General features: G+C 44.7%; 5 protein-coding genes across 6 annotated transcripts; 2 read left to right on the top strand and 3 right to left on the bottom strand.

Moving 5' to 3' along the window:
- Positions 1–13: 13 nt before the first annotated feature.
- On the bottom strand, positions 14–2,779 carry LOC131110585 (zinc finger and SCAN domain-containing protein 5B-like). Its single transcript, XM_058063822.1, has 5 exons — positions 2,626–2,779; positions 2,039–2,306; positions 1,940–1,977; positions 1,736–1,856; positions 14–1,647 (listed from the first exon to the last, which is right to left on the bottom strand). Exons 2-5 carry the CDS (start codon positions 2,280–2,282, stop codon positions 764–766), a joined length of 1,287 nt encoding a protein of 428 aa, XP_057919805.1. The 5' UTR covers positions 2,283–2,306; positions 2,626–2,779; the 3' UTR covers positions 14–763.
- A 617-nt stretch (positions 2,780–3,396) lies between these two features.
- LOC131110424 (uncharacterized) lies at positions 3,397–6,795 on the bottom strand. Its single transcript, XM_058063527.1, has 5 exons — positions 6,639–6,795; positions 5,946–6,321; positions 5,510–5,628; positions 5,249–5,288; positions 3,397–4,418 (listed from the first exon to the last, which is right to left on the bottom strand). Exons 2-5 carry the CDS (start codon positions 6,319–6,321, stop codon positions 3,568–3,570), a joined length of 1,386 nt encoding a protein of 461 aa, XP_057919510.1. The 5' UTR covers positions 6,639–6,795; the 3' UTR covers positions 3,397–3,567.
- Positions 6,796–7,342: 547 nt separating this feature from the next.
- On the bottom strand, positions 7,343–8,875 carry mif (macrophage migration inhibitory factor). Its single transcript, XM_058063200.1, has 3 exons — positions 8,475–8,875; positions 8,229–8,401; positions 7,343–7,599 (listed from the first exon to the last, which is right to left on the bottom strand). Exons 1-3 carry the CDS (start codon positions 8,580–8,582, stop codon positions 7,533–7,535), a joined length of 348 nt encoding a protein of 115 aa, XP_057919183.1. The 5' UTR covers positions 8,583–8,875; the 3' UTR covers positions 7,343–7,532.
- Positions 8,876–8,905: 30 nt separating this feature from the next.
- si:dkeyp-121d2.7 (zinc finger and SCAN domain-containing protein 22) lies at positions 8,906–12,953 on the top strand. Of its 2 annotated transcripts, none has more exons than XM_058063194.1 (5): positions 8,906–9,118; positions 9,490–9,804; positions 10,299–10,555; positions 11,336–11,447; positions 11,517–12,953. In XM_058063194.1, exons 2-5 carry the CDS (start codon positions 9,498–9,500, stop codon positions 12,542–12,544), a joined length of 1,704 nt encoding a protein of 567 aa, XP_057919177.1. In that variant the 5' UTR covers positions 8,906–9,118; positions 9,490–9,497; the 3' UTR covers positions 12,545–12,953. The 2 variants fall into 2 exon arrangements, with proteins under 2 accessions (XP_057919177.1, XP_057919176.1); XM_058063193.1 differs by having other exon boundaries at positions 10,296–10,555.
- Positions 12,954–16,877: 3,924 nt separating this feature from the next.
- LOC131110264 (nuclear factor 7, brain-like) lies at positions 16,878–22,595 on the top strand. The gene is made up of 6 exons (XM_058063196.1): positions 16,878–17,469; positions 18,567–18,662; positions 20,280–20,513; positions 20,616–20,638; positions 21,112–21,227; positions 21,299–22,595. Exons 1-6 carry the CDS (start codon positions 16,909–16,911, stop codon positions 21,865–21,867), a joined length of 1,599 nt encoding a protein of 532 aa, XP_057919179.1. The 5' UTR covers positions 16,878–16,908; the 3' UTR covers positions 21,868–22,595.
- Positions 22,596–23,316: the final 721 nt, after the last annotated feature.

The following is a 23,316-nucleotide window of genomic DNA, read 5'->3' as shown; positions in this document are numbered from 1 at the left end:
AATTGTCTTAGACTGCAGGAGATGAATCATGTTGAGCAACAATCCAACACATTTTCCACCAATTTCACTCACATACAAACACGCTGTCATTTCATTTCATTTCATATGCTCTCAGCTACACCAACAAGAGACATTTAATGCTGACAAACGTCCACATTTGTGCAAGGATCAGGGGAAAATATCAGAAAAATATAGGTCACAGATTAAAACGTGCTGAGGACATCATTTTATCAAATACAGTATCTTCAACAACAACAAAAAAGCACAAAGAATGACTTTGGTAGTGTAACGTGGAAATGCTGCCACCTAGTGGTGGCGGCGCCAATGGCGTTACAGCAGCATAGTCCAGCATAGCAAGTGTTTCCGGGTATACTGTGCTTCACTGTATTGTGCTTCCTAGTTTAGCCAACCCAGTAAAAAACAGCTGATGCATGTTTACATTTTCTGTAGATTACTACAGTAAAACGCTGTAAATATATTTTAATTGCATTTTCATGCCAACATATTTCCTAGAACTGCACTGCTGCAAAACCAACCATTGAAAAAGTGCAGTAGAGAAGCCATTATAGAGAAAACTTAGTCCTTTTTTTTACCCAAATTAAAAAATATTATTTATGAAGAGTAGCTAACGGTTGCCTAATTAAAATGAAGATTTGTGAAAAACCCAAATGACCAGTACAAGCATAAAATTTGAAGCTCAGACGTGGGGAATTGATATACAATATCTATGAAGTGCAAGCCCAGCGTTTTAAGAAAGGTGTCCTCAAACGGGGCCCAAACTTTGTTCCTGCTGCTCCTCCATGTGGAACAGATCCGCTTGGTGTACTCTGTGATTGTGCACCCTAAGATTCCCCCTGTGGGCGAACCTCTTCCCACATTCCGTACAAGCGAAGGGCCTCTTCCGCATGTGAACGTCTCGCTGGTGAGCTCTCAGATTGCCGCTGCGGGCGAAGCGCTTGCCGCACTGCGCGCAACCGAACGGGCGCTCGCCGGTGTGCGTGCGAGTGTGAACGGTGAGCTCGGAAGCGGTGAGGAAGCTCTTTTCGCAGAACTGACAGGGATGCAGGCGGACCCCCGTGTGGCGTAGCAGGTGCCTGCGTTGGTGGGAGGGGTAGGTGAAGGATTTGGTGCAGTAGGGGCAGGTGTAAGGTCGCCCGCTGGCGCCGGTGGACGCTCCAGTCAGGCTCGCTGGGTGTGCTTGTCGCGCTTTGGGTGACAGGGAATTGGACCGTGGGGGCGGGAGGTCTCTGCTGCTAAATATGGTCCGCCTGATGTGATTAACCATGCTGTCATCGCTCGGTCTCCATGGTGATGAGAGAACCTCCGACTGATCCTGTTGAGCCTCAGCTTGCTCCACCCTTAGTCTGCACTCTGACTTGGGATTGGAGGTCTGCTTCTCCTGGGACCCAGATGGGAGTCCAGCTGTGTCTATGGTGGTACCGGTTCCAGATGGAGAAGAACAGCTGATGCTGCTAGCCTGCAGTTCCTCCAGATCACAAGCACCACCTTGAGCTTCACCGAAAACTGTTGAACATTCATGCTGGGCGAGGCAAGGGTCATGGGGTTGTGGTGAGGAACAAAATGGAGGTGAAGCTCCATCTTGTGGTTGGTCATCTACCAAAGGCCTCCACTGACGCCAAGGAGACACTGTAGACACGAGATGACAATCATTCCATAACCAATGTTCTTCTCCAGAAGGTATACTGACCTGCCTGACAATGAGAGCGACACTCACATTTGAGTTTTATTCCGGTCTGGAGATCCGTCTTTTCCTGGTCTCTGCTGACAGAACTTCCCTCTGGGACCTGGACCATGTAAGACCGCATCGGTGGCTGAGATGCATCTCGCAGTGGAGACTTCAAACACATAAAAAATAGAGATAAATATCAGAACGTAAATAGTAAGCAAATCCTGAATCCTGCTCATCGTGACATGTGACCTCCTTCTTGGGCTCGGAATGCCAGGATGCGTCCTTCCCTGTGCCGGGAAAAGTATTATTAGTGGACAAGATGAAGCGCCATGTCAACTTGGGGATTACCTTTGTCGACGCCATCATGTGTCGAAGCCTCAGCATCCTGCCCTCCTTGCGCCCTCGGCATCTTCTCCACATGCTCCAGCTTTCCCAGGAGGATGGAGATCTCCTTGGTTTTATGCGCCAGCTCCGCCTGCTGCTCACACAGGGTGCTGTCGAAGATCTTGGAGATCTCGCACACCGCAGCTGCCAGCAAGGAGTCCATGACAGCGGCCAGCTTGGCGTGGAAGGCACTTCGCACGACGTCCATCTTGTCGGCTCCTCAACGGTTCTGCTGTTGATTGACACCGTGTTATGATATCATTGACGAGAAATGCGACGAGAAACTAAGCTGTGGTCTTTTTATGTTTAACCAGTTTTTGACTCTTCAAGCTTGTAAGCTTATATATTCAGTTCTATGTTGTCTTGAAGGACGTTTTGCCACACATACAACTTTTAACCTGTCCCCTTTTAACCAGGGACAACGTGCTAGCTTCGTGCTAGCTAACGTGTAGAGAAGGGAGAATAGTGTATGTTGTTAAATTATACATACTCCTGCTTATATTAAAAGTAATAAAATACACGTCAATCATGACTCGACACATTTGATTTACCATCTATCGCCTCTCTGTAGCCAAAGTGACAGTCCGCCTACATGGCTGTCATATGGGGGGGGAAGCAGCTACTAGCCGTCAGTCAAGCTAGCAGGTAGTGATGTCGGTGTTATATGGGTCGTTAACGAATCGGCTGTAGGAACCGGTTCTTTAAAATGAATGGCAGGTGATGAATGTCATTGGTCAAGATGTGTGGCGACGACTCCTGTGTGCACACCGGGCTGTGGGAGGGGCGGGATTAAACACACAGCACACGGATCTGTTTTGGAATGCTGAGCTTCTGTAATGACACAAATGTTAAGAGGATGATGCTTTTTTTCGTGTTCATTTCTATAATAAACGCTTAATATAAAGATATATTTTAGATGAGTACATTATTTTACATAACTTGGTAATTAATTCATTTAAGACAATATAAAATCTTAGCAGCCACTTGGGAGACGGTCGTTTTTTAGTGAGCCGAGCCAAAAAAGCCGATTCATTAAAAAGAGCCGCAGTTTCCTCTGTTATGAGCAGGTTGCCGTCTGGGGATGGCATGAAATGTTCTCGCGAGAATACATATAACACCTCATTGTTAAAAACGACCCGTCTGCTTTCGTACAGACCGTACTAAATTATATAAATGTATATAAATTATTTGTAAAAATGCATGTTTTCGAACTAAAAAGATATTTTACAAAATGAAACACAATATACGACTGTAAGAAAACATCAAACTGGCCTGCTGTTGGGAATTAGATTATTTTATTTAACCCTATCAAAATAGGAACCAAAATCTTCATACAAATGTGTTTTATGTAAAAATAATCCAAAACCCGTCTGAAAAACAAAGAGGAATACTCATATACAGGATTAACGTCTCCATAAAACTGAGGTTTGCACACTCCCTGTGATTGTCGTCTACTTGATGATCCACGTTCTCCCCACACTGCTGGCACGCCGTTACTTCTGGGGAGGATGCTTCGTCTTTGTGTCCTTGTGTAACTGTATGCAGGTGCAGAAAGTCATGGGACACTTGTGGCACGGGAGGATCCTCTCCAGGTCCTCCGGGTCCTCGATCGGTTCCATCCACTTGAAGTCCTCTTCAGGCCGAATAAAGTTCTGGTGCCATTTGACGATGTGAGTTTCGAGGGCCTTCTTGTAGCAGAATCGCTTTGAACACAAGCAGCACTGAAACTGCTTTTGATCTCGATGAACGCTCTTGTGGTCTTCCAGCGTGCTCATTTCGATGAACTTCTCATGGCGGCGCATGCAGGAGAAGCTTTGGATGTCCGGATCAGGAGACGGCGTGCTTTTCTCCTCGGCCTTCACCTGTTTCGTTCTGCGATTTTTGTCTCTTAATTCAAGATGGGGTTGGGGAAGTGGAGCCGACGGTGCTGCTTCCGATGATTTCTTAAGTGTTGGGCACAATTGTTGGTGATTTTTCCGAGCGCTTGGCAGGGAAAAGTCTTTTTTGCAGCCTCGGCACTTCTTGTGCAATCTTCTGTGCACATTCTGGGCAAGCGGCGTATCAAACACCTTGTCACAGAGTTTGCAAAAAGACATTTTTTCATCACTTTTCACCTGCTCTGTGGTTGCTTTTTGTCGCCGTGTTTTGTCTGCCGGACGTCGCCGCTGCCGTTTTCTTTCACTTCTTCGACGAGCTGCTGCTGTGACGGGTCGGTCCAAATTCTCCTCCTTAGCGTCCTGGAGCAACCCTTTCATGTTATTCCTTGCTGGTAAACGACATCTTAGTCCACGTTTGGTCATACTTGGACGCTGAGGGGCTTTTTGGCTTTCACTTGGGGAGGACGCTGTAAGTGAGAAGGTGAAAAATGTAACAAAAATTCAATATTACATTCATTCATCAATCTATTGCAGTTTTTCACCATAAATTAATAAATGATGGCTTTTTTTATGGTTGAATACAGCCTTTTATTAATTACAAATATGCATATTGTAGCAAGTTGTACTTATACTTGGCCTAATTGACACATATAAATGGCTAAATGAGGTCAAATACAAAGACAAGGTCGAAAAGGTGTTCCAATTGTGAATGTGGCAGCATTAGCATTAGCCGCTACGTGTCAGTGTTCGGTGAGACCACTGGTATTTATTCCAAGTTGAAATTATCTCAAGGCATAATAACAATACGAGCTACTGTTTTGGGCAATTTACTCAGGAAAAGCTAAAACTCAACTCTGAACCTGTGACGTCACTTCCTGTCCGCCTGCCATTAAGGTCCAGTTTTATTTAGATCTCTATTTACTGTTATTATGTCTACTATATTGGGTAATACGAGTGTAAAGCCATTTAATGTTGTCATGACAATACATTGATGAGACAATAGCCACCTCAGGGAGTACCCTGTCTGGGAAAAAAACAGTTATCTTATTAATGTCAAATTTTCTGTGATTTAATCTAATATATTGGGTAATACAAATGTAAAGATGACCAAGTTATTCCATGTCTAGAAGTCTCTAATGTTAAAAAAAAAGGATTTTGAAGATTGTAAACAGGTTTCCTACTACAAAAATAGTGCATCTATTAATACTGAATCCTACTTAGTAGAAATTCACTCATCGCGGTCCAGCCCGGAATCAATTAACCGCAATAAACGAGGGACAAGTGTAGCTGAAAGTACCTTTTTTTGTTCCGCCCTTTGAACGCCGGCGGCTCTCAGGCTGAAACACAAACAGGACTTTTTACAGCGTGCATTTCAAAGGACTCACAACTTAGATATGTGTGCTATGTACCTAGTTCCCGAGTACATCATTTTAATGATTTTCTTGTTGATTTGTTGTATACTTATACTTGGTATCCTCATCCAACATGTCAGAAATAAATTGACAACAACTAATTGCATACCATCATATTGGTAAAACCTAATATTTTCCTTTCTCACCTCGGGGCTGGGCATGACTGGGCAATGCTGCAGTGGAATGGATATTTGGCGTAATCGAATGCCGGGGCAAATATCACCGTAGTCTTTGGTCACGGTCTCGGAGATACACGCAACGGGTACTGGCAAAAAAACAAAGCAAAACATAAAAATACATTTTTTTATATACCTTGAGGGTACGGAGGTCCAATAATTATCTGATATTAGCATAAAAATGTGATCAGGTTTTTTCCCGATCATGAAAACTGATTTTGTTTTTGTTTTTTAATGCTGTGTACAACACATATGTGTTCATTCCACCATAGGCGATCAATATTTGGACATCCTTAACATGTCATCATAGACCTCCAAGGGGCAAAAAAGGAACCGTTTATTTGACGGGTGGTGTTCATTTATTCAAATATGCCAATATTTGAAGACAACTAAAAAGCGGTACTACCTTGGAATCTCCTCTCAGGTGAAGCTGTGCAGGAAGTAATCAAGATGTCTTCCCCCTCTCCTCGTCTCTCGTCGCCCTCGGTTTCATTCCGCGCCGCTACTTTGTCGCATTCACCTACATATTCCTTCAGCAAACGCTCGGTGTTGCGCAACTTCATTTCTAACCGAGCGATCGCTTCACCTTTCTCCGCCAGCTGCATGCAGTAGTCATGCACGCATCGGTCAAAGATCTCTGCCAGCCCCAACGCGGCGCTTCTGAGGATGGCGTCCATGGCTGCGGTTATCTGGGCCCTGAACCTTCTGGATAGGTGGTCTGCCATCTCCGGTGAGGCTGGTTTAGTGCTCGCCATGGACAGGTTGATTTCACGCTCTCCCATCTGCACCACAAAAAGAAGGCAGGAGGTCAGAGACATGGAGCAAGGGAGTGATGACGTCATGTGACCACACAGAGAAGAAGGCTACCTTAATGTCGTTTGTAAATATCTATTAATAGAATGATACCATATATGTTGGGGGGGTTTAAACACCTCCACTTGATGGTGGACCAAAATGTAGCCACATTTAGCAGTCTTAGCTAGCAGGTGGACACTAAAAATCGATCAACTGAGGTCAAGAAAACACATAAACTTTCAGATTTAACAAGTTAACAATAAAGGGTAGTTATGATGAAATGGTGAATTATGAAATAATTTACCTGTAGTCAGGATTCAGCCTACCACGGAAGGACGACACCTTGCTCGATGTACTCAGCAGCTTCCAAATTCATCAACTTAAAAAGGTGAGGATGGCGCCTTTGCTTCGGAGTGACTGCGCATGTCCGTAATTTACGTCACTGTAAAATAACACGGGAGAATTGTGTCCCGAACTTTTGTCTGCCAGGCGAATATACACCCTTAGCTCGGGAAAGGCGACACGGCTTATGTTGTTGTAACAAAATGTGACGAAAACAGACGCTAACTGAATAAAAAAATCATGAAAATCAAATCCCGTTCAGAAAGACAAACATGTTAACACAAAACACGTTTTATAGATTAGATTAAACTTTACTGTTATTGCTCACGTCACTGGTACAGGGCAACAAAATGCAGTTAGCATCCAACCGGAAGTGCTAATTTATAAATACTTTATTAGTAAGTAAATGTAGAAATAGAATAGAGCTGTAAATGGACAGATATATGTACAAACTATAACAGGCTGTGACTATGATACAGTATGGATATATACAGGGATATAAATGACTATAATATGGCTATTATATATGATATTTATAGTTTTATAATTGTAATTTGACATGGAGAAAACAATTTGAAATTCATATCAATACTTCTAAATGATGAATGAAAGGGATATATTACAATATATATACGTATATTCTCAATCAATGAGAGAAGACATATGTTTGGATTATAAAGTTAGCTTTATTGCAATGGGAAAGGATCAGTGCATCGTTACAGTCAACAAACTTCTAAGAGCCTTAAGTGTGATCATGATGTGACTCGACAAGCTGCTATAAGGTTGGTGGCTTGGTGCCATTTTATTGTGACTCTTCAATATAGCTGGAATGATGTTTTAGCCGAGGACTTGCGTCTCAACCAAAGGTAGAGTTGTTCCACGCCACATTGCTGGCATCCATGTTGAAAAAATTGATATAAATCCTGAAATGGAAACGGAGAAATAGGTTTGATTTGAACTTTAAAAAACACTACTAGTAATAAAGATGGGTAGATACAAATATTGTTGTGCTATATTTACTATATGTATTACTTACTAACTCGGTAAATAGCGTCCTTGGACATAGGAGGACTGTTTTCTTAAATTTGTTGCAGTGTGTTACGTTATTTTATTCACTGTTGTCCCTCTTCAGCTCCAAATTCCACTTTTTTTAAACATAAAAACATCACCACCAGCTAACCAAAGTTGCCAAACATGGTTTATGAGAACAGACTATAAATAACTATATTTGTCACAATTCAAAGTTGTAAAAAATATTAATGACTGGCTTATTTATGTGGCCTTCACTGTGCACGCGTATGTAAAAGCAGTCTCAGATCAACATTTTGCATCCATTGTGTGGTTACTAGAGGCTATGCATTCAGTGATGATGATGATGATGCTAGCCAACATTAGTAGCTAAACTTTGTAAAATCGCTATCAAAACTAATGCATGTGTGTATTACAAGGGGCAAGGAACTCAATGACGGAGCAGGAAGATGGGGCCCCTCCAAGTAAAGTACTGCATGTACTTTTTTACTTGGTAATTGCTTGTGTGTGTGTGTTGGCTTACCTGTCAGGAGATATTCCCAGGTGTTTGTTGAGCAACCCACACAGCAGTTTAGAGTACTGCTTGTTGTCAGAGGGGCTGATCTTTCCAATGCTGTGGATGGAACACAGAGCACAGGGGTCCCCTTTTCCTCCAAACATCATCATTTGATCCGGGTTGATGTGCACGGCAATGTACTGGTGAATGACAAAGATGACATTAAAACAAATCCAGTCGTTTTACATTTACAGCCAATGTCCCCCGATTTACCTGTGCTGGTTTGCCCATAGCTTTAGCTAGCTGATCGGTAGCTTCGGTTAGCAGAGTAGCCGGTACCTCACATTTAGCTACGTTCGTGTTCACAACAAACATCGGCATTGTTTCGACTGTGTTGCGATTAATTATATCTCCAAAAATGAACCGCTAACTGTGATTTTCCACAATCTGCGACTGCGAGGAGGCGGACTCTTGATGGAGGAGTCACGTGATATGTAAATAGTTCCTGTTGATCTCCAACAGCGCCACTATCCGTCCTGGATGACACCATAAATTCATTTGTTAAGAGTGACAAAGCTGTTTGATTTATAAGAGTCGTTTGTTTTCTAAGCCTCTTTAGCGGTCACATCGATGAGAAATCATGTTAATCATGTTATGTTTTATCCTGCCGCCATTGCTCTTGGCTTGTAATGTTGTGACGTGACTGCGCATGCGCGGTCCGCACAGGCATATCGAGTCAGTTGTTGGAGGAGGCGAGAGGAAAACAGTGGCGCTGACAAACGGGAGAAGTTCGATGGCGCGGTCCTTTTGTCGCCGTGTATTTCGGCTCTCCAGTTAGACTCCGGAAGCTTCGGACTCAAACGGCCTTTGTGCGATTTACACCCGCTTGCTTTTGCTTCAATTCTGTCATAAACAAGGTGCGTATTAGAAAGCGAATTAGCCTGGTGGCTAATATGCAACCACTGTTATGTTGCTGCTCCTCAATTCGTGTTTGATTTGTTTACCCATTCGTTAAATGATACCCTTTATGTTCTATTTGGGGCATTTACTTGACATTGAAGACCCAGTGGCGCTCCTTAATATACTGCGTGAAAACCGCCTTTTAAATTGACGTCTGTAATAATAATAATAATGTCGTTTGACACCTACTGATCAACATTGTGTTGATGCTAGCCGGTGGCTAGGAGTAAACTACGTTAACAGTAGTAATACAACGTGTAGATGTACTGTGTATACTTGCTAAATGCATCAACGCTACCATGGTAACAGCAACTTATGAACCCATCAGGTCCGACCATGGAGGAATCGGTGACTACCTTCGAGACGCATTTGACGGCCGTGATGGACAGCCTCATCCGAGCGTCGGTGTGCGAGATCACCAAGCTCTTCCAGGAGACGGTGGCCGACTACTTGGTGGAGCTGTCCCTCAACAGGAAGGAGAACGAGGCTCTCAAACTGCGGCTGAGGCTCACCGAGAACAAGCTGAGGACGGAGCGCAAGTACGGCATGGGCTGGGCCGCCGGGCGCCGCAACGCCGGCGTAGCGGCTGGCGCGGCCGAGGACGGAGCAGCGGGGAGACTGAAACGAAAAGTTGAGACGGACCGTAAGTGGAAGCGACGATTCGCCATCTGCAATGTTTAACGTTGCCGCATAATCAGGCTTACGCCAAGACACGCTTGTTTTGTTGCAAACCATCTGGCAAGAAGTCATCTCTTCCTCCCTCCCTTCCTCCCTCCTTCCCTCCCACCCTTCCTTCCTCCTCCGCCTCCTGCTCCCTGCGTCCTCGACCTCCCCCTCAACTCTCTCTCCTGTGCTTTGAAACGCTTCCTCGCTCCCTTCCATCATTTCTCCTCCTCCCTGCCCCCACCTCCTCCTCCCGTGCTCTTCGCTCCCACATCACGTCTCTCACACACTCCACTTCCTCTCCTCCTCTACTATAATTACACTCTCCCTCTCCACTTTCTCCTCCCACTCACCACCGCCCTCCCCCAATCTCCCCTTCTTTCACTCTGATCTTCCTCCATCATCATCTCCTCCCACTCACCACCGCCCTCCCCCTGCCTCATATGTGTCCTTCTCGTCTTGTCTCCTCAGCAGGCAAGTCAAAGAAGGGCCCTGCAGCAGCCTACTGCAGACGCTGGCCTGGAGGCGTGTGGGAGGAAGGCGGAGGAGGAGGCTGCGGAGGAGCTGCAGCGGTGGCGGCGGCTGGAGGAAAAGGAGGGAAAGATACCAGGGAGATGTACCTCGTCCAGCTCCCCGGGTGTGAAGAGGATGAGGAAGGCATGATACAGGATGAGGAAGGGGAGGGCAGCCTCAGCGGCGAGGGGGAGGAGACGGCTAACATCAAAGAGGAGGTGAGGGAGCTGCACTTCCTCTGAAGAAGAGCAAACACGGCACAGAAAGAGGATACAGACTTTTAGATTGTTGTCAAAGTGGAGACCGGCGTGTTGGTATCTGGCTTCCAGAAGATGCGTCCCGAGGTGGGGGGCGGGGCTCTCCACATCGCAAGATCACTAGCACTAAAAGAAGCGGGGAAAAAAAATAAAAATTGAGCATATAAATCATAACAATATCTTATATTACCATTGAAAACATGCACTCTATCAGTGTTTCTGTTTGTCAAACGTACAGAATTAGCCATGATGCTAAAATTAATGTTTACAAATACAAATTAACTCACTTTGGTTGGTCTTTGACTGCACTTAAAAAAATTGCCCATCATCTGCAATTCTTAGGTAAGACATGAACAAATGTCTCTCTTTTCTGTGCGTTCTAAAGATATAAGAACAGGTAAAAAGAGACTAATTAATGGCACCTCCAAAACTGTGTCTTTATGGTTTTACATACATGCTGTGACCGTGTAGTAACATACATAATCATATGTCATACTTTTAGTTTGATTCAATGTAAACAAGAATAAGGACAGCTCCTATAGAGCAGCTACACACAATAACCAGCACATAAAGCTTGATAGTTCTTCCAGAACCTGCACCTATTCTGTTGTATTTCTTTGGATTTCGTGGTTTTGAGGGGATTTTGAGGGGCGAATAATGGCATATCTTATCTTATTTTACCTGCTTCTATTTGTCGTGGCTTCGAACCCTGCTAACTGTTTCCTGTGCTTCTCCATGTAGTTTCCTCCCACGGAGGGATATCAACCAGCCTCTCTCAGGCTCATCAAGGAGGCTCTGAAGATGGAGCGGCCTAACCACAACCTCTGCAATAGTTCCAGAACCCAAAGTGAAGGTAACAAGCCCAGAAGCCGTTAAAACGTGCACACATTCGAAGGGGCATTCATGTGGTTGTTCTTCTCAGGAGACGTCTCGGATCATCCCCTGAGCCTCGCCTCCACGAAAAAAGAGGATGACAGCTGGGACGGAGGCTCCGTGGAGCCATCGGAGAGCGGAATGACCATGGATGAACTGAGGGGCTTGGAGTCGGCTCTGAGGGCCGAGATCGGCCGCGAGCAGGCGGCCGTGACGGCCCCCCAGGCTGCCACCCCGGCGTCGGAGGCGGGGTTGGGCAGCAAGATGGGCCTGCCTCCCAAATACATCGGACTGGACGGGATGGAGCAGGAAGGAGATGCGGAGCCCCAGCCGCCCACCCTGCAGCGAGAGGACCAGGTAGGACAAAGCCGGGCAAAGGACCGCGTGAGGTCGGTGGAGCTGAAGTCGGGCAGATGCAAGAAGACCCGCGAGAACGACTCTGCTCCAAATGGAGAGGCGGGACCAGAGCAGGCGGAGTCGGAGCACCTCCCTCAGCCGCCCGCCCTCGGAAGTGTCGGCGAGAGCGGCGGGGAAGAGGATGGAGGCGGCGACCTGCTCCACTTCTGTCCCCAGTGCGGGGGCGGGTTCACCACGGAGGCTGAGATGGAGGAGCACCCCTGCCCACTAGGTGGCGCCCATTTACAGAGCAGCGGCGGAGAGGAGAGCATTTTCCCCTGCGCCCACTGCGGAAACACGTTCAGCCACTCGTGGGCGCTCAAGAACCACGAGTGCGCCTGCGCTGCCGAGCGGCCGCACTGCTGCGAGATTTGCGGGAAGCGCTTCACTCACTCGCGTTCGCTGGAACGCCATCATCTGGTGCACACGGGCGAGAGGCCGCACCAGTGCCCGTTGTGCGGGCGGAGCTTCAGTCGCCTCGGCAACCTGGAGAGGCACCAGAGGATCCACACAGGCGAGCGTCCTTACGGGTGCGACGCGTGCGGGAAGCGCTTCAGTCGAGTGGAGTACCTGAAGAGACACCAGCTGATCCACAACGGCGAGAAGGCCACGCTGCAGTGCTCCGCCTGCGGGGTCAACTTCCGCGACGTGGAGCAGCTGAAAAGCCACCAGTGTTTTTAGAGACGTGGACCATCTGGTGGACCTGCAAAGGACAGAGCAGCTTCTTTAACTGAATGTGGTAGAATTTAGGCGACTAACGTGTCCGGTCTTTGTCTCGCTGGTTTGCAGTCCTTTCAAAATAAGACAAGATCATCATGGACGGACAAAGGAAGAGAAGCAAGCACAGTACCAACCAGATGGCTTTCTTTCAATGTGTCCGCCATTTGGACTGAAGCTTTTCTCATTTGTATAAAGCCTATAACTATTTATAAAAATAAATTGTACATTTTTATGTTTGTATTAATGCTTAACTTCCTTGAAAGATGACAATTGTTTTTTTTCCCATGACAAACTACTGTTTGGTATATTTGTCTATGGTGAGCATTAAAAAATAAACATGTCAGTGTTCAACGGAACACGTTAAACTTCTCATGTTTATCTAGTCATTTTAAGACAAGACGCAAGGTTCAGGAAAAACATACATAATGAGTTATTATTAGAGTATGTCCAGTGATCATATTCCATATTACCTTACTTTTGTTTTGAAATACACCCCTGATTAAAATTAAAAGACCAGTTGAAAATGGCGTTGTTGGATCTCAAGGAGGCTCTAGGTAGCGTTTGAAAATGCAAAAAGAAAAAAATGGGAGTGAAACAAACGAAAAAATTAAGCAATTTATCACAAATGAGCATTAAAGTTTTGATCAGGAGTCTATTTAGGTTTGTTTTTTTTAAACATGTTAAAAAAAGACAACTTAGTCATTTGCAATCTAGATTTATTATCAGATCAATAACATTTGTTCCTTCCATAAAATGGTTAAGGTTTACAAATGAAATAAGCTACATATGAAATGATTGTATTGATTAAAGACGACAGACTTGAGTTGTGCCAGTTACTGACAGCGACCATCAAACAACGTAATGGGCATGGCCAGCCTTTGTGCCAGGATCCCCTCCAGGGTGCCCAGTGGCATCTTACGTACATCGTATCCCCACACCGAGGCCCTGGCTTTGGGGTCAACGGGCACAATCTCCTCGCCGCTGTAACGATCATTCCTGCCCACAGCTGCGTATGTCGGGAAGATCTGTTGCACATCCCGGGGGAGCTTGGCCTTGTAGGCGGGGCAGCAGTAGGCGGACCACATGTACTCGGGAACGGAGACCCGGTCACTGATGCGGCGAGCTCCGTCTGCGTAAGGCATGGCCCCCGTGATCACGTACATCGGACCCTCGCAGAAAGCCTTGAACTTTCTCATCACTTCCCTCTCCAGGGAATTCCAAGGGCCGGAGTTGGAACCCGCCCGCTGTGGGACAACGTTGGTCAGCGTGAATGTGGCCGCACGGTCTTCTGTTGTCTTCTGGTGCATGCTGGGATTGAGATGGCCCCTGGTGTAAGTGGAATTCTTGTAATCCTGAAGCACCGCTTGACTCTCCATCACGTTCTGGTCCACGGTGGAGGTGAAGGCTTTCATTTCGGGGCTGGCACGAGAGAAGGCCAACTGAAAGAGAAGATGGAGGCGTTATTGTCGTGATAAGTAGAGCCGGTATTCATTTTTAGAGTGCAGATTAACGGAACGGCCTTAGCGCCACCGTCTGGTCTAGCATTAAGAATAATTACCACGCAGCTTTTAACACACGTGAGCTTCAGGTGTTTAATTGAACACTCTGGTACCGCCTTTACGCTACTTCCTGTCACACATGCACTGCATCATTGTACACTAAGCTCTCGTGAGGCATTACAAACAATTTACGAATATTAGGCCCGAGTACACTAGTACACATTGCATCTTCTCTTACCTGTGGTTCATACAGCCATGTTGAATTGGGGCGTTTCCCGTCTGCCAGGCTGATTATGTACGCAGAATACAATGGCGCTCGGCTCCGACGGTGGTACATGCCGGCAAAGCGGTAACGATTCTTGAAGCGCTGACATATGGGCTGGTATCCGGATGCATTGATGCCCTGCGGCGGTGTTCCTTTATAAAAGAAATCCAGGCACTTGGAAAAGTCCTGGTGGACCTCTGCGAGGGTCAGAGCATCGAAGCAGCAAAGCAGAAGAAAAAGAACTCGGACGGAGGACCGCAACATCTTGCTCAAAGCAGCGAGACGTCTGCTGGGCCGAGACACTTGAGGGACGCTTGGTTTTTCCATTTATATGTTGACGGCTAAAACTCTGTGGGTGACGCTTTAGTCCCAGCCCCCCTACCCTGGTTTGCAAACTTCCCCTCTTGACCGACAGTCACGGTGTCTTCTGCGAAACTATAGAATATCCGTAACGCATCACTAACCTCGGGAAAAAAAAACTTCCAATATGAAGGGACTGCTTCCCAAATCAAGTCTGTGATCTTTCTGACTCTATATCGGAAAATGATGCACCAATTGGTGCACTTTCCTGACGTCATTGGGTTGATGACAACAAACTAGACTTCAATCTGTTCCACTTTCTTCAAAACAATCAATTCAATTATTCATTGATTAAATAAAGGCTGGCTTCCTTTGTCTTTCTGTGTATTCTTTTTTCTATTTCTCCTCTTCCACTCTCCATATTACATTTTGGTCTTATAAACTTCCCGTAATGCGGGAAAGCTAAACCTAAAAACGAACGAGCATCTTATGAGACTTTTGTTTTCTGTTCTGTTTTTATCTTGGGGTGGGAAATCCTTACTTTCAGCCCCTTTTTGGATGCTTTTACCGGATGTACAAATTGCTGGTATATGAAAAATACTGAGATGGGAAAACAAAAGAAGTCACATGTTTACCGTCACCGGTTCTCTTCCTCAGCTGCTTTGATGTCGCTTTTTTTATGACAAGATAATGTTTGTTTTAATAATTAGTAGAAGTTTGCATACTACAGCTGTGGTATGCTAAGAGCGTGCAGGTGGATTTCATATTATTAAATCAGGCTGTTATGCATACCAAATGATTCACGATAACATCAGGGAAGCGGAGCATTTCCTGGTGATTACATAACTTGGGGAGGACCGGGATTGCTGATAGTTTTGAGTTCCAAACAATGAGCTGCTGAGTAAGTCGTTTTGCCACGGCGAAGTGTCAGTCGGTCGCCATCCATTGGTGTTGCTTCATAGCCACGAGTCACAGGTTTTTTCTTTCTCCTCCTTGAAACGTCATTTGATTTATTTCACCATGTGACTATTGTATCACTGTATATGTTGTGTTGTGTTTAAAGACACAATTTTAGGAAAAACCTCAACATACCTCAACATGCAAATGTCAGTCGTCCCATAATTGTGCGTTGGCCAAAATGTCCCAGTGATATTTATAGATGGTTTAAAGGTGCCTTTTGTCAGCCTTACTGTGTTCCTGTATTTTGAATGCGGGGGTGTCCAGCGCAGGCTTACACGTCAAAGAATGCGGGGGTCACATTGATTTGACATTTTGAAAACCAACCAGTGTTGTATACATTAAAAAAAAGTAGCCTCCGTCTGAAGCTTTGTGTTATAGTGTATTATTAATATGCAGTTTGTCTCCTTACAGTGCAATTTTTGCTATTTTTCTTCATTTTTTTAATATTTACATTTTACAAATATTCTATATTATATTCTTGTAAATCTTTTTCTCAGTTTTTGGCTTTTGAACTTGCTCTTGCAGTATACTTTTTTTCAGATTATCCCTTTATAGGGCACTCACTGAAATACTTGTACGTGTTATTGGGGGCTATAAGAAGACATTTTTTCTCTTTTTACTTTTTAAAAAAGTTTCAGGTTTTGGGAGCAAATCAAGATCAAAGAAGTTACCATATACGGTTCCTTGCCCATTTAGGGTATGGAAAAGTGTCAAACTGCACAAGGTGACATCAACAGAGGTACTGTAGTTAGAGTGACTGTGATCAACTTATCATGGTTAGTTTTTCTTCCTGTGACATTGTCTGATCTTGGCTGATTGGCATGAGAAAGTCACATGACTCTGTTGCCTTGCTGAGACATGGGGAAACCCTGTTTTTTTAAGTTACCATGTATGGTTACTTGCCCTATAAAGGGTTAAATTGTCCATTATTTAGTTTTGTTTCCATAGTATTTCAAATTTATTTTTGTAAAATTGTAACTTTTATTTTACTTGAAAGAGTACCACTTTTTTATGATTTTTTTCTCTTGTAGTTATTGCTCTTTTCTTCCATTTTGACATTTTATTTTGTAGTTTTCCAGCTGACTATCAGTGGTTGCTTAATATTACACAGAATTAGCTCCACTGTGGTCTACATGTGTCGTCTATGGTTATGCCTGTTGCTGCACGTCTTCCTGTGCTCCTGTTTGCCGGAGCTCAGACCCCTCCCTCCTCCCTCCTCCCTCCTCCCTCCTCGTCTCTCTAGCAGAGTTCAGTGACGGGCGGAAGGCGTTTCAGTCGAGTCGGTTCTTGTCTGTCATTGCATGTCAGGACTATGTGTACACCGGAGGACAATGGCGGAGGCCGGCGCTCTTGAAGAACTCCAGTCAGAACTCACCTGTCCGGTGTGTCTGGAGCTCTTCCGCGACCCAGTCATCTTGGAGTGTGGACACCACTTCTGCCAGGTGTGTATCATCCAGTGCTGGGAGGCCAAGGCGGACGAACTTTCCAGCTGTCCCAAGTGCCGCAAGTCCTGTGGGCGTAAACTGCGACCCAACTCGCTGCTGTGTAACGTGGTGGACAGCGTGCGTCGAGCCGGGGCCATGGACATTGGCGCCGGGGGTGTGCCGCCGGGCGGGTGGGACCCGGAAGGACCGCCGGAGGAGCTGGAGGAGCGGGAGCCCGGGTCGAGCATGAGCAGCGTGGCTTCCTCCATCGGACACTGGCCGCGGCTCTTTGGACCCGACCTGTGTGAGGAACACGAGGAGAAGCTGAAGCTTTACTGTGAGGACGACCAGCTGCCGATATGTCTGGTTTGCGGCATGTCGAGGGACCACAAGACGCATAATGTCATTCCTATTAACGAGGCCTTTGAGAACTACAAGGTATCTGTACTGAATATATGCACTTTAATCCTTGTCATCTATTTATTGTTTACACAGGCACATATCTGGCCACCTATCTACTCTTCGATTAATTGTTCACAGGCACCTGTCTAGCTATCGAGTAATTATATTTACACAGGCACCTAGCTAGTCATCTATTTATTGTATTTACACAGGCACCTATCTAGCCATCTATTTATTGTGTTTACATAGGTACCTAGCTACTTGTTGTATTTACACAGGCACCCATCTAGTCATCTATTTAATGTATTTACAAAGGTACCTAGCTATTTGTTGTATTTACACAGGCACCTATTAAGTCATCTATTTAATGTATTTACAAAAGGCACCTAGCTATTTGTTGTATTTACACAGGCACCTATCTAGTCATCTATTTTATGTATTTACATAGGTACCTAGCTACTTGTTGTATTTACACAGGCACCTATTTAGTCATCTATTTAATGTATTTAAATAGGTACCTAGCTATTTATTATATTTACACAGGCACATATCTAGTCATCTATTTAATGTATTTACATAGGTACCTAGTTATTTATTATATTTACACAGGCACATATCTAGTCATCTATTTAATGTAAACAAGTGTCTAGCTAACAACTCCTTGGCCAGATGAGTTTGTTGTGGTTGTTATCGTTAGTTTATATCCACATGCCGATGCAATGTGCATAATATATGATATATATTGTTTTATATCATTATTTTTGTAAGTTTGAGTCCTGTTGTCATGCAAAAACATCTGCCTAAAATACAATCACAGTCCTCATATTTAATTTTAAAAGAGCATATAAAAATGAACAACAAAGCGATGTGGGTGTGTCTAATTCTAAACCTGTCCTACTCCTTTTGTGATTAATGCAACACATTTGCAGCCTGTGGGAAGAATTTGTGTTGAAGAGGAATTTAGCAGGCCCGTGTGAGCGCTAGTCGCATGCTAGAAGCTCTTACTGGAGTTTTGTTTGACTTACTAAGTCAAAGAGTTCAATTGTGTCATATGAGTCCCATTACGGATGAGTTTTGTTCAGGGAGGAGAAAAACACTGAGCTCATGTTTGAATGTTGTCCCTCCCAATGCAGGATAAACTGTCTGTGGCTCTGGAGCGAGTTCAGCTGCAGTCAGAGGATGCCTTGCTTTTCCAAAAACAAACCAACGAGAAAATCCTACTCATCAAGGTTTGTGTCTTTTTAGTTTTGTATGTGTGTATGTGTGCAAGTCTTGGCAAAAAAAATGGACGTGGAGTTCTGGTATAAGCGATGGGTCACCACCAACCTTGCCCAATTCCACCTGTAACTTCAAACCATGAATCAACTGCTGATTATTGCACAACGTGAAACACCTCACAAACACGCGGCACGGCGACATTTTCAAAAAGAGGACCCTTGCAAAATGCAAACGGGCGCTCAGGCATGACACACTGAGGTGGAGCATGAACGCGTCATGTCATGTTTGTCTTTCTCACACTCACACACACACACACACATACGCACACACACACGCCGGACACGTTGAGAATAGTTTGCATGCCACACGGACTGCAGTGAGGCTGGGCTGTTTTTCCACTGCCAAAAGAAAGCTCAGTGTGTGTGTGACAGAGATCCAGTGTCAGAGTAGCTTGTTGGCTGTGTGGAAAGTTGTTGCACCAATATACTATACTGATTACTCAATATTACAGTAGCCATACCTCCAAAGTTGAATACAATCTGTTTTGCATGTCCATGCAAGAACAATACACGTCACAGGTACTACTAAACACTACTTAACGGGAGCAAAGCTGCACCACTCTGGGTCCCAACGTGCTAGCCAAGTGTGTACTTTATACGTAAACAGAAGACGAACGGTGAGCAAGCAAGTCTTCATGCTTTTCAGGCCTGCCATGAATACGGTACGGAAAATTGCGGGACAATAAGGCGGCAAAAATGCGTGCAAGTGTTACTCCTCACTCGCACCACTCTGTGTGTGCACTCACCAGCGGCCCCGCCTCCACCCACTGGGACAAGCGACTGAAGGAATGCAAGGAGGGTTCGCTCACTCCGTTCGCGGAATCAATGGGCCGAGGTTGAGACGGATGGAGAGTGAAGAGGATGTCAATATATCGAGGCCGGCAAAAATGATCGAGTTTGTTATTTATTTAGTTTGTTATTTAACTGATTTATTGATTATGGTTATTAAATGAATGAAATAATACATTTTCTAGGGTTAAAGGTTTGACTGTATTGATATCCAGTGCATGCCCTGCTGGGTATCATGGCTGTAATGCCTTGTGTCCGTTTGACCTACTTTTAGTGCACATTCGCCCATTTTCACGTCTATTTGTGTCTGTGAAAGGATGTGAGTAAACATAGTGGAGAGGAAGTTTGCCAATTCTCCTCTTCCTGTGTGTGTGCGTGCGTTTTCAGTGTCAGTTGGCGTCACGCTTGTCTAATAAAGCTCAGGATCAGGGCCTGTTGGGTATAATGAGGAGGGAATGCAGCACTGCTGTCATGCCGTTAGTCTTTCCTTCTTTTGGTCTTGAAACACTGGATAAGTGGATTGTTATTATTATTATTATCATAATATACATTTTTCCACAACCTAATTCTCCAAAAATGACAAGTTTATTCATTGTTTGGTTTGTTTTACATCTATTTTTTTCCAAGTCTATTTTCTTTAATACGTCAACTGCTGATTTTTCATGTTTTTTTTTGTGAAATCATATTTTAGAACGCGCAACAGGCCAACAATAATAATAACAACTTAATTAGAGAGGTATAAAAGGACATAGAAATGGCTGACCCTTTCCCTCGTACCAGGAGCGAGCAGGTGACCTGGACGAGCTGGTCACTGCCGAGTTTGGTCGTCTGAGGGAGTTCCTCCAGGAGGAGGAGGAGCGCATCAAGGAGAAACTGCAGAAGCAGAAGGAGGAGAAACTCACCCAGCTGGAGGAGGCGCTCACCGAGGCCACGCAGCAGATCAGTCGGCTGGAAAGCACGGCGGGGCAGCTCCGCCTCAAAATGACGGAGGAGGAAAACCCAGAGCAGCTGAAGGTGAGCGTATGGTATTTACCGTGTGTTCATGAAGGCACCTGGAAAGTACAGCGAGGGCATGGAAAATGATGTCAATGTTATTTTGTTTTTCTCCCATTTTAGGGCATTAAAGATTTCATTGGAGGGTGAGTACCTTTTTGTAGAGTTAAAAAAATATATGTGGCTTACATATTTCATTTCTGGTCTTGGTTTTTGATTTGTCCATGTTAGCCGACCTACCACTAGAGGGCGGTCTTACAAATGCCTCATCATAAAAATAAAAATACCCACCTAGATGTTGACATCTACCCATAGTACTCAACCTCTTCTGAGTAAACATTGTATTCCTAAAAAACACGTATAAACGTCATTATCTTGGCTATTAATTATCAATTATTATACAGTCACACTCAAAATGATTCAACACTCATTAAAAATGACATTTAGAAATACAATTTTTTCATAAATGGCTAATTTGAAAAAAATGACGTGAAAATGTTGCAGTGCACACATTTCATACAACCAGCAGGGGGCAGAATTACTGCAGTAAAATAACCACTTCCTTGTTCTAGTAGTGACAAGAAGTACCTTGATGGTTTCATTCTGTGCATCCGTCCAGGGCTGAGAGTCTGTTCGAGCGCCCCCTGGATGTCAGTGAGGATCTGCAGTCAGGAGAGTTCCTGGGACCTCTGCAGTACAGGACCTGGAGGAAGATGAGCACGGTGTTTCAGCCAGGTACTCAAACCTACCACACTTTACTGTTGAGCTTCCTGTAGTTTGCTGATGTTCTTCCTGGTTTTTCCCAGCTGTGACGGCGGTGTCACTGGACCCGGACACGGCCTACCCGTGCCTGTGGGTTTCCTCGTATCGCACCAGCGTCCAGGTGGGCAAAATCCAGCCCAACCTGCCCAACAACCCGGAACGCTTCACTCGCTACAACATCGTCCTGGGTTCCCAGGCCTTCTCGGTGGGGAGACACTACTGGGAGGTGGAGGTGGGCGCCAAGACGGCGTGGGGCCTCGGGGTGGCTCAGGCGTCTGTCAACAGGAAGGAGGAGGTTAACCTTTGCCCCGAGGACGGTTTCTGGACCGTGGTGCTGAGGGACAACGGGGACGGCACCAGCGAGTACGAAGCGTGCACAGACTCGGAGGAGGACAGCTCGTTATATCCCCTCAAACCTCCGAGGCGGGTGGGGGTGTTTTTGGACTACGGCCGCGGCCAGGTGGGCTTTTACGACGCCGGCGACATGAGCCACCTGTTCACCTTTTATGATGCCAAATTCAAAGAGCCGGTTTTCCCTTACTTCAATCCCTGGCCGATTATTAACGGACACAACCGGGAGCCGCTCACCATCGTGACGCCCCGCTGGGCGTAGATGCGGCTGCGGCATGTCGGGTGTACAGCCGGTGCCATTTTCCTATATTTGCTATCATCGTCAACAAGGACCAGAACTAGCCAGGACTTGGCTTCTATTTGGACCTCATTTGATGACTTTTTTTTAAAAATAGGATTAAAACTATAACACTTTTGTTCAATGTGAAATATCTAATCCCTTCATATGGAGTACACACAGAGTGATCTCGGACAGGCTCTTGAATTGTAATAGTATTAGTGCAATATGTATGTCGAGTGTTTTATATGTACTGTAATACTAAACTGTTAAATACCAGCGTTGTATGTGCAATGTCATCTTCACAGCGTGTCCAGCCAAGGCCGCATACACAAATATTCAAGGATTGAAAGATGTTAAAGATACTAAAACCAATCCCATAGTGGTCAATACAGTATATTGGCTCATTTTTCCACATTTTTGCTGTTTTATTTATTTTTACATTTTCTTCTTGTAATATGACTTTATTCCCATATTATAACTTTTTCCCCAAACTCATTTGCCAAAAATTACTTCATTTTGTTTTCATCTTTCATTATTATCTGTTTTTAATGTCTAACTTTTTTATATCTGACTGCTGTGCCCCGCCCCGCTTTTTCTCATGTTTTAACTCTGTATTAATGAATGAATGTTGTATTTTGGTGTGTCTTCTACTCTGTTGACTTGCTTTTATTCAACTCCATTCTTCTGTAAAGTGTGTTGAGTATTTTGAAAAGCGCTATACAAATAAAATGTATTATTATTATTATAATAAAATATATTTTCCATTTGTTTCTATGATTTTTTTCTTTAATATTTAAAAATTTTAATATGTCACTTTGCCTGTACTTCCCTCTGACAGCCCTTTTCCCAGCAACTACAAAGTAAACTGCATGATTTTTAATGGTTATTGCAGTTGCCGCGTTTTGCCACCAGAGGGCCCCATAGTCCCTTGGTGCTGCTGTAGTCCCATTTGGCCGCTAGAGGGCGAGGAGAATAGACTTTTTACCATTGCATAACTTACTAAACGTACTTTGTCATGGAGTTAATCTGTGAATAATCTAGCCATTTAGCCCAATGTTTATTATGATGTGTCAAAAAGTATGGGACTATAACGCGTCATCACCTTGAAATGAACCTCTATGTTGTAGCACAGCGGCAGTGATATCTATTTCCACTTCATCCGCTGATAGGCGCGTCTCAGCTTGATGAATAGCTTCGTGCGAGCGGAGCCAATTGGTATCTCTGACTTCTGATACAAACAAATAAATAATGAGAATGACCTGAATGAATGCATCCATTATTCATGTGTGCATTTAGGCTGCTTTTATTGACTGCCAGGGTTACTCAAAGTGTGCTGATCTGTAATTAGATCTCATTGCAGGAAGGCTAACACGCAGTAACACAAGCCATCGCTACTAAATTACCGCCAAGGTGACGCTCACGCTCTCATTG

The sequence above is a fragment of the Doryrhamphus excisus genome, chromosome 23 (assembly GCF_030265055.1).
Source record: "Doryrhamphus excisus isolate RoL2022-K1 chromosome 23, RoL_Dexc_1.0, whole genome shotgun sequence".
Classification (NCBI taxonomy): Eukaryota; Metazoa; Chordata; class Actinopteri; order Syngnathiformes; family Syngnathidae; genus Doryrhamphus; species Doryrhamphus excisus.
The sequence above is the reverse complement of the archived record's forward strand: the minus strand, read 5'-3'. Positions and strand labels throughout refer to the sequence as shown.

What these genes read in the sequence shown, in the direction of transcription:
- LOC131110585 (XM_058063822.1), bottom strand. Translation starts at nt 2,282, where the DNA reads ATGGACGTCGTGCGAAGTGCCTTCCACGCCAAGCTGGCCGCTGTCATG. An exon ending in ACATGATGGCGTCGACAAAG is followed by an intron (nt 1,978 to 2,038) that starts GTAATCCCCAAG and finishes TTCCCGGCACAG; the next exon opens with GGAAGGACGCATCCTGGCAT. An exon ending in GACCGGAATAAAACTCAAAT is followed by an intron (nt 1,648 to 1,735) that starts GTGAGTGTCGCT and finishes TCGTGTCTACAG; the next exon opens with TGTCTCCTTGGCGTCAGTGG.
- LOC131110424 (XM_058063527.1), bottom strand. Translation starts at nt 6,321, where the DNA reads ATGGGAGAGCGTGAAATCAACCTGTCCATGGCGAGCACTAAACCAGCC. An exon ending in CAGTCATGCCCAGCCCCGAG is followed by an intron (nt 5,289 to 5,509) that starts GTGAGAAAGGAA and finishes TTTGTGTTTCAG; the next exon opens with CCTGAGAGCCGCCGGCGTTC. An exon ending in AAAGGGCGGAACAAAAAAAG is followed by an intron (nt 4,419 to 5,248) that starts GTACTTTCAGCT and finishes TCTCACTTACAG; the next exon opens with CGTCCTCCCCAAGTGAAAGC.
- mif (XM_058063200.1), bottom strand. Translation starts at nt 8,582, where the DNA reads ATGCCGATGTTTGTTGTGAACACGAACGTAGCTAAATGTGAGGTACCG. An exon ending in CTATGGGCAAACCAGCACAG is followed by an intron (nt 8,402 to 8,474) that starts GTAAATCGGGGG and finishes GTCATTCACCAG; the next exon opens with TACATTGCCGTGCACATCAA. An exon ending in CTGGGAATATCTCCTGACAG is followed by an intron (nt 7,600 to 8,228) that starts GTAAGCCAACAC and finishes TTTCCATTTCAG; the next exon opens with GATTTATATCAATTTTTTCA.
- si:dkeyp-121d2.7 (XM_058063193.1), top strand. Translation starts at nt 9,498, where the DNA reads ATGGAGGAATCGGTGACTACCTTCGAGACGCATTTGACGGCCGTGATG. An exon ending in ACGAAAAGTTGAGACGGACC is followed by an intron (nt 9,805 to 10,295) that starts GTAAGTGGAAGC and finishes TTGTCTCCTCAG; the next exon opens with CAGGCAAGTCAAAGAAGGGC. An exon ending in CGGCTAACATCAAAGAGGAG is followed by an intron (nt 10,556 to 11,335) that starts GTGAGGGAGCTG and finishes TTCTCCATGTAG; the next exon opens with TTTCCTCCCACGGAGGGATA.
- LOC131110264 (XM_058063196.1), top strand. Translation starts at nt 16,909, where the DNA reads ATGTCAGGACTATGTGTACACCGGAGGACAATGGCGGAGGCCGGCGCT. An exon ending in AGAAAATCCTACTCATCAAG is followed by an intron (nt 18,663 to 20,279) that starts GTTTGTGTCTTT and finishes CCCTCGTACCAG; the next exon opens with GAGCGAGCAGGTGACCTGGA. An exon ending in GAGCACGGTGTTTCAGCCAG is followed by an intron (nt 21,228 to 21,298) that starts GTACTCAAACCT and finishes GGTTTTTCCCAG; the next exon opens with CTGTGACGGCGGTGTCACTG.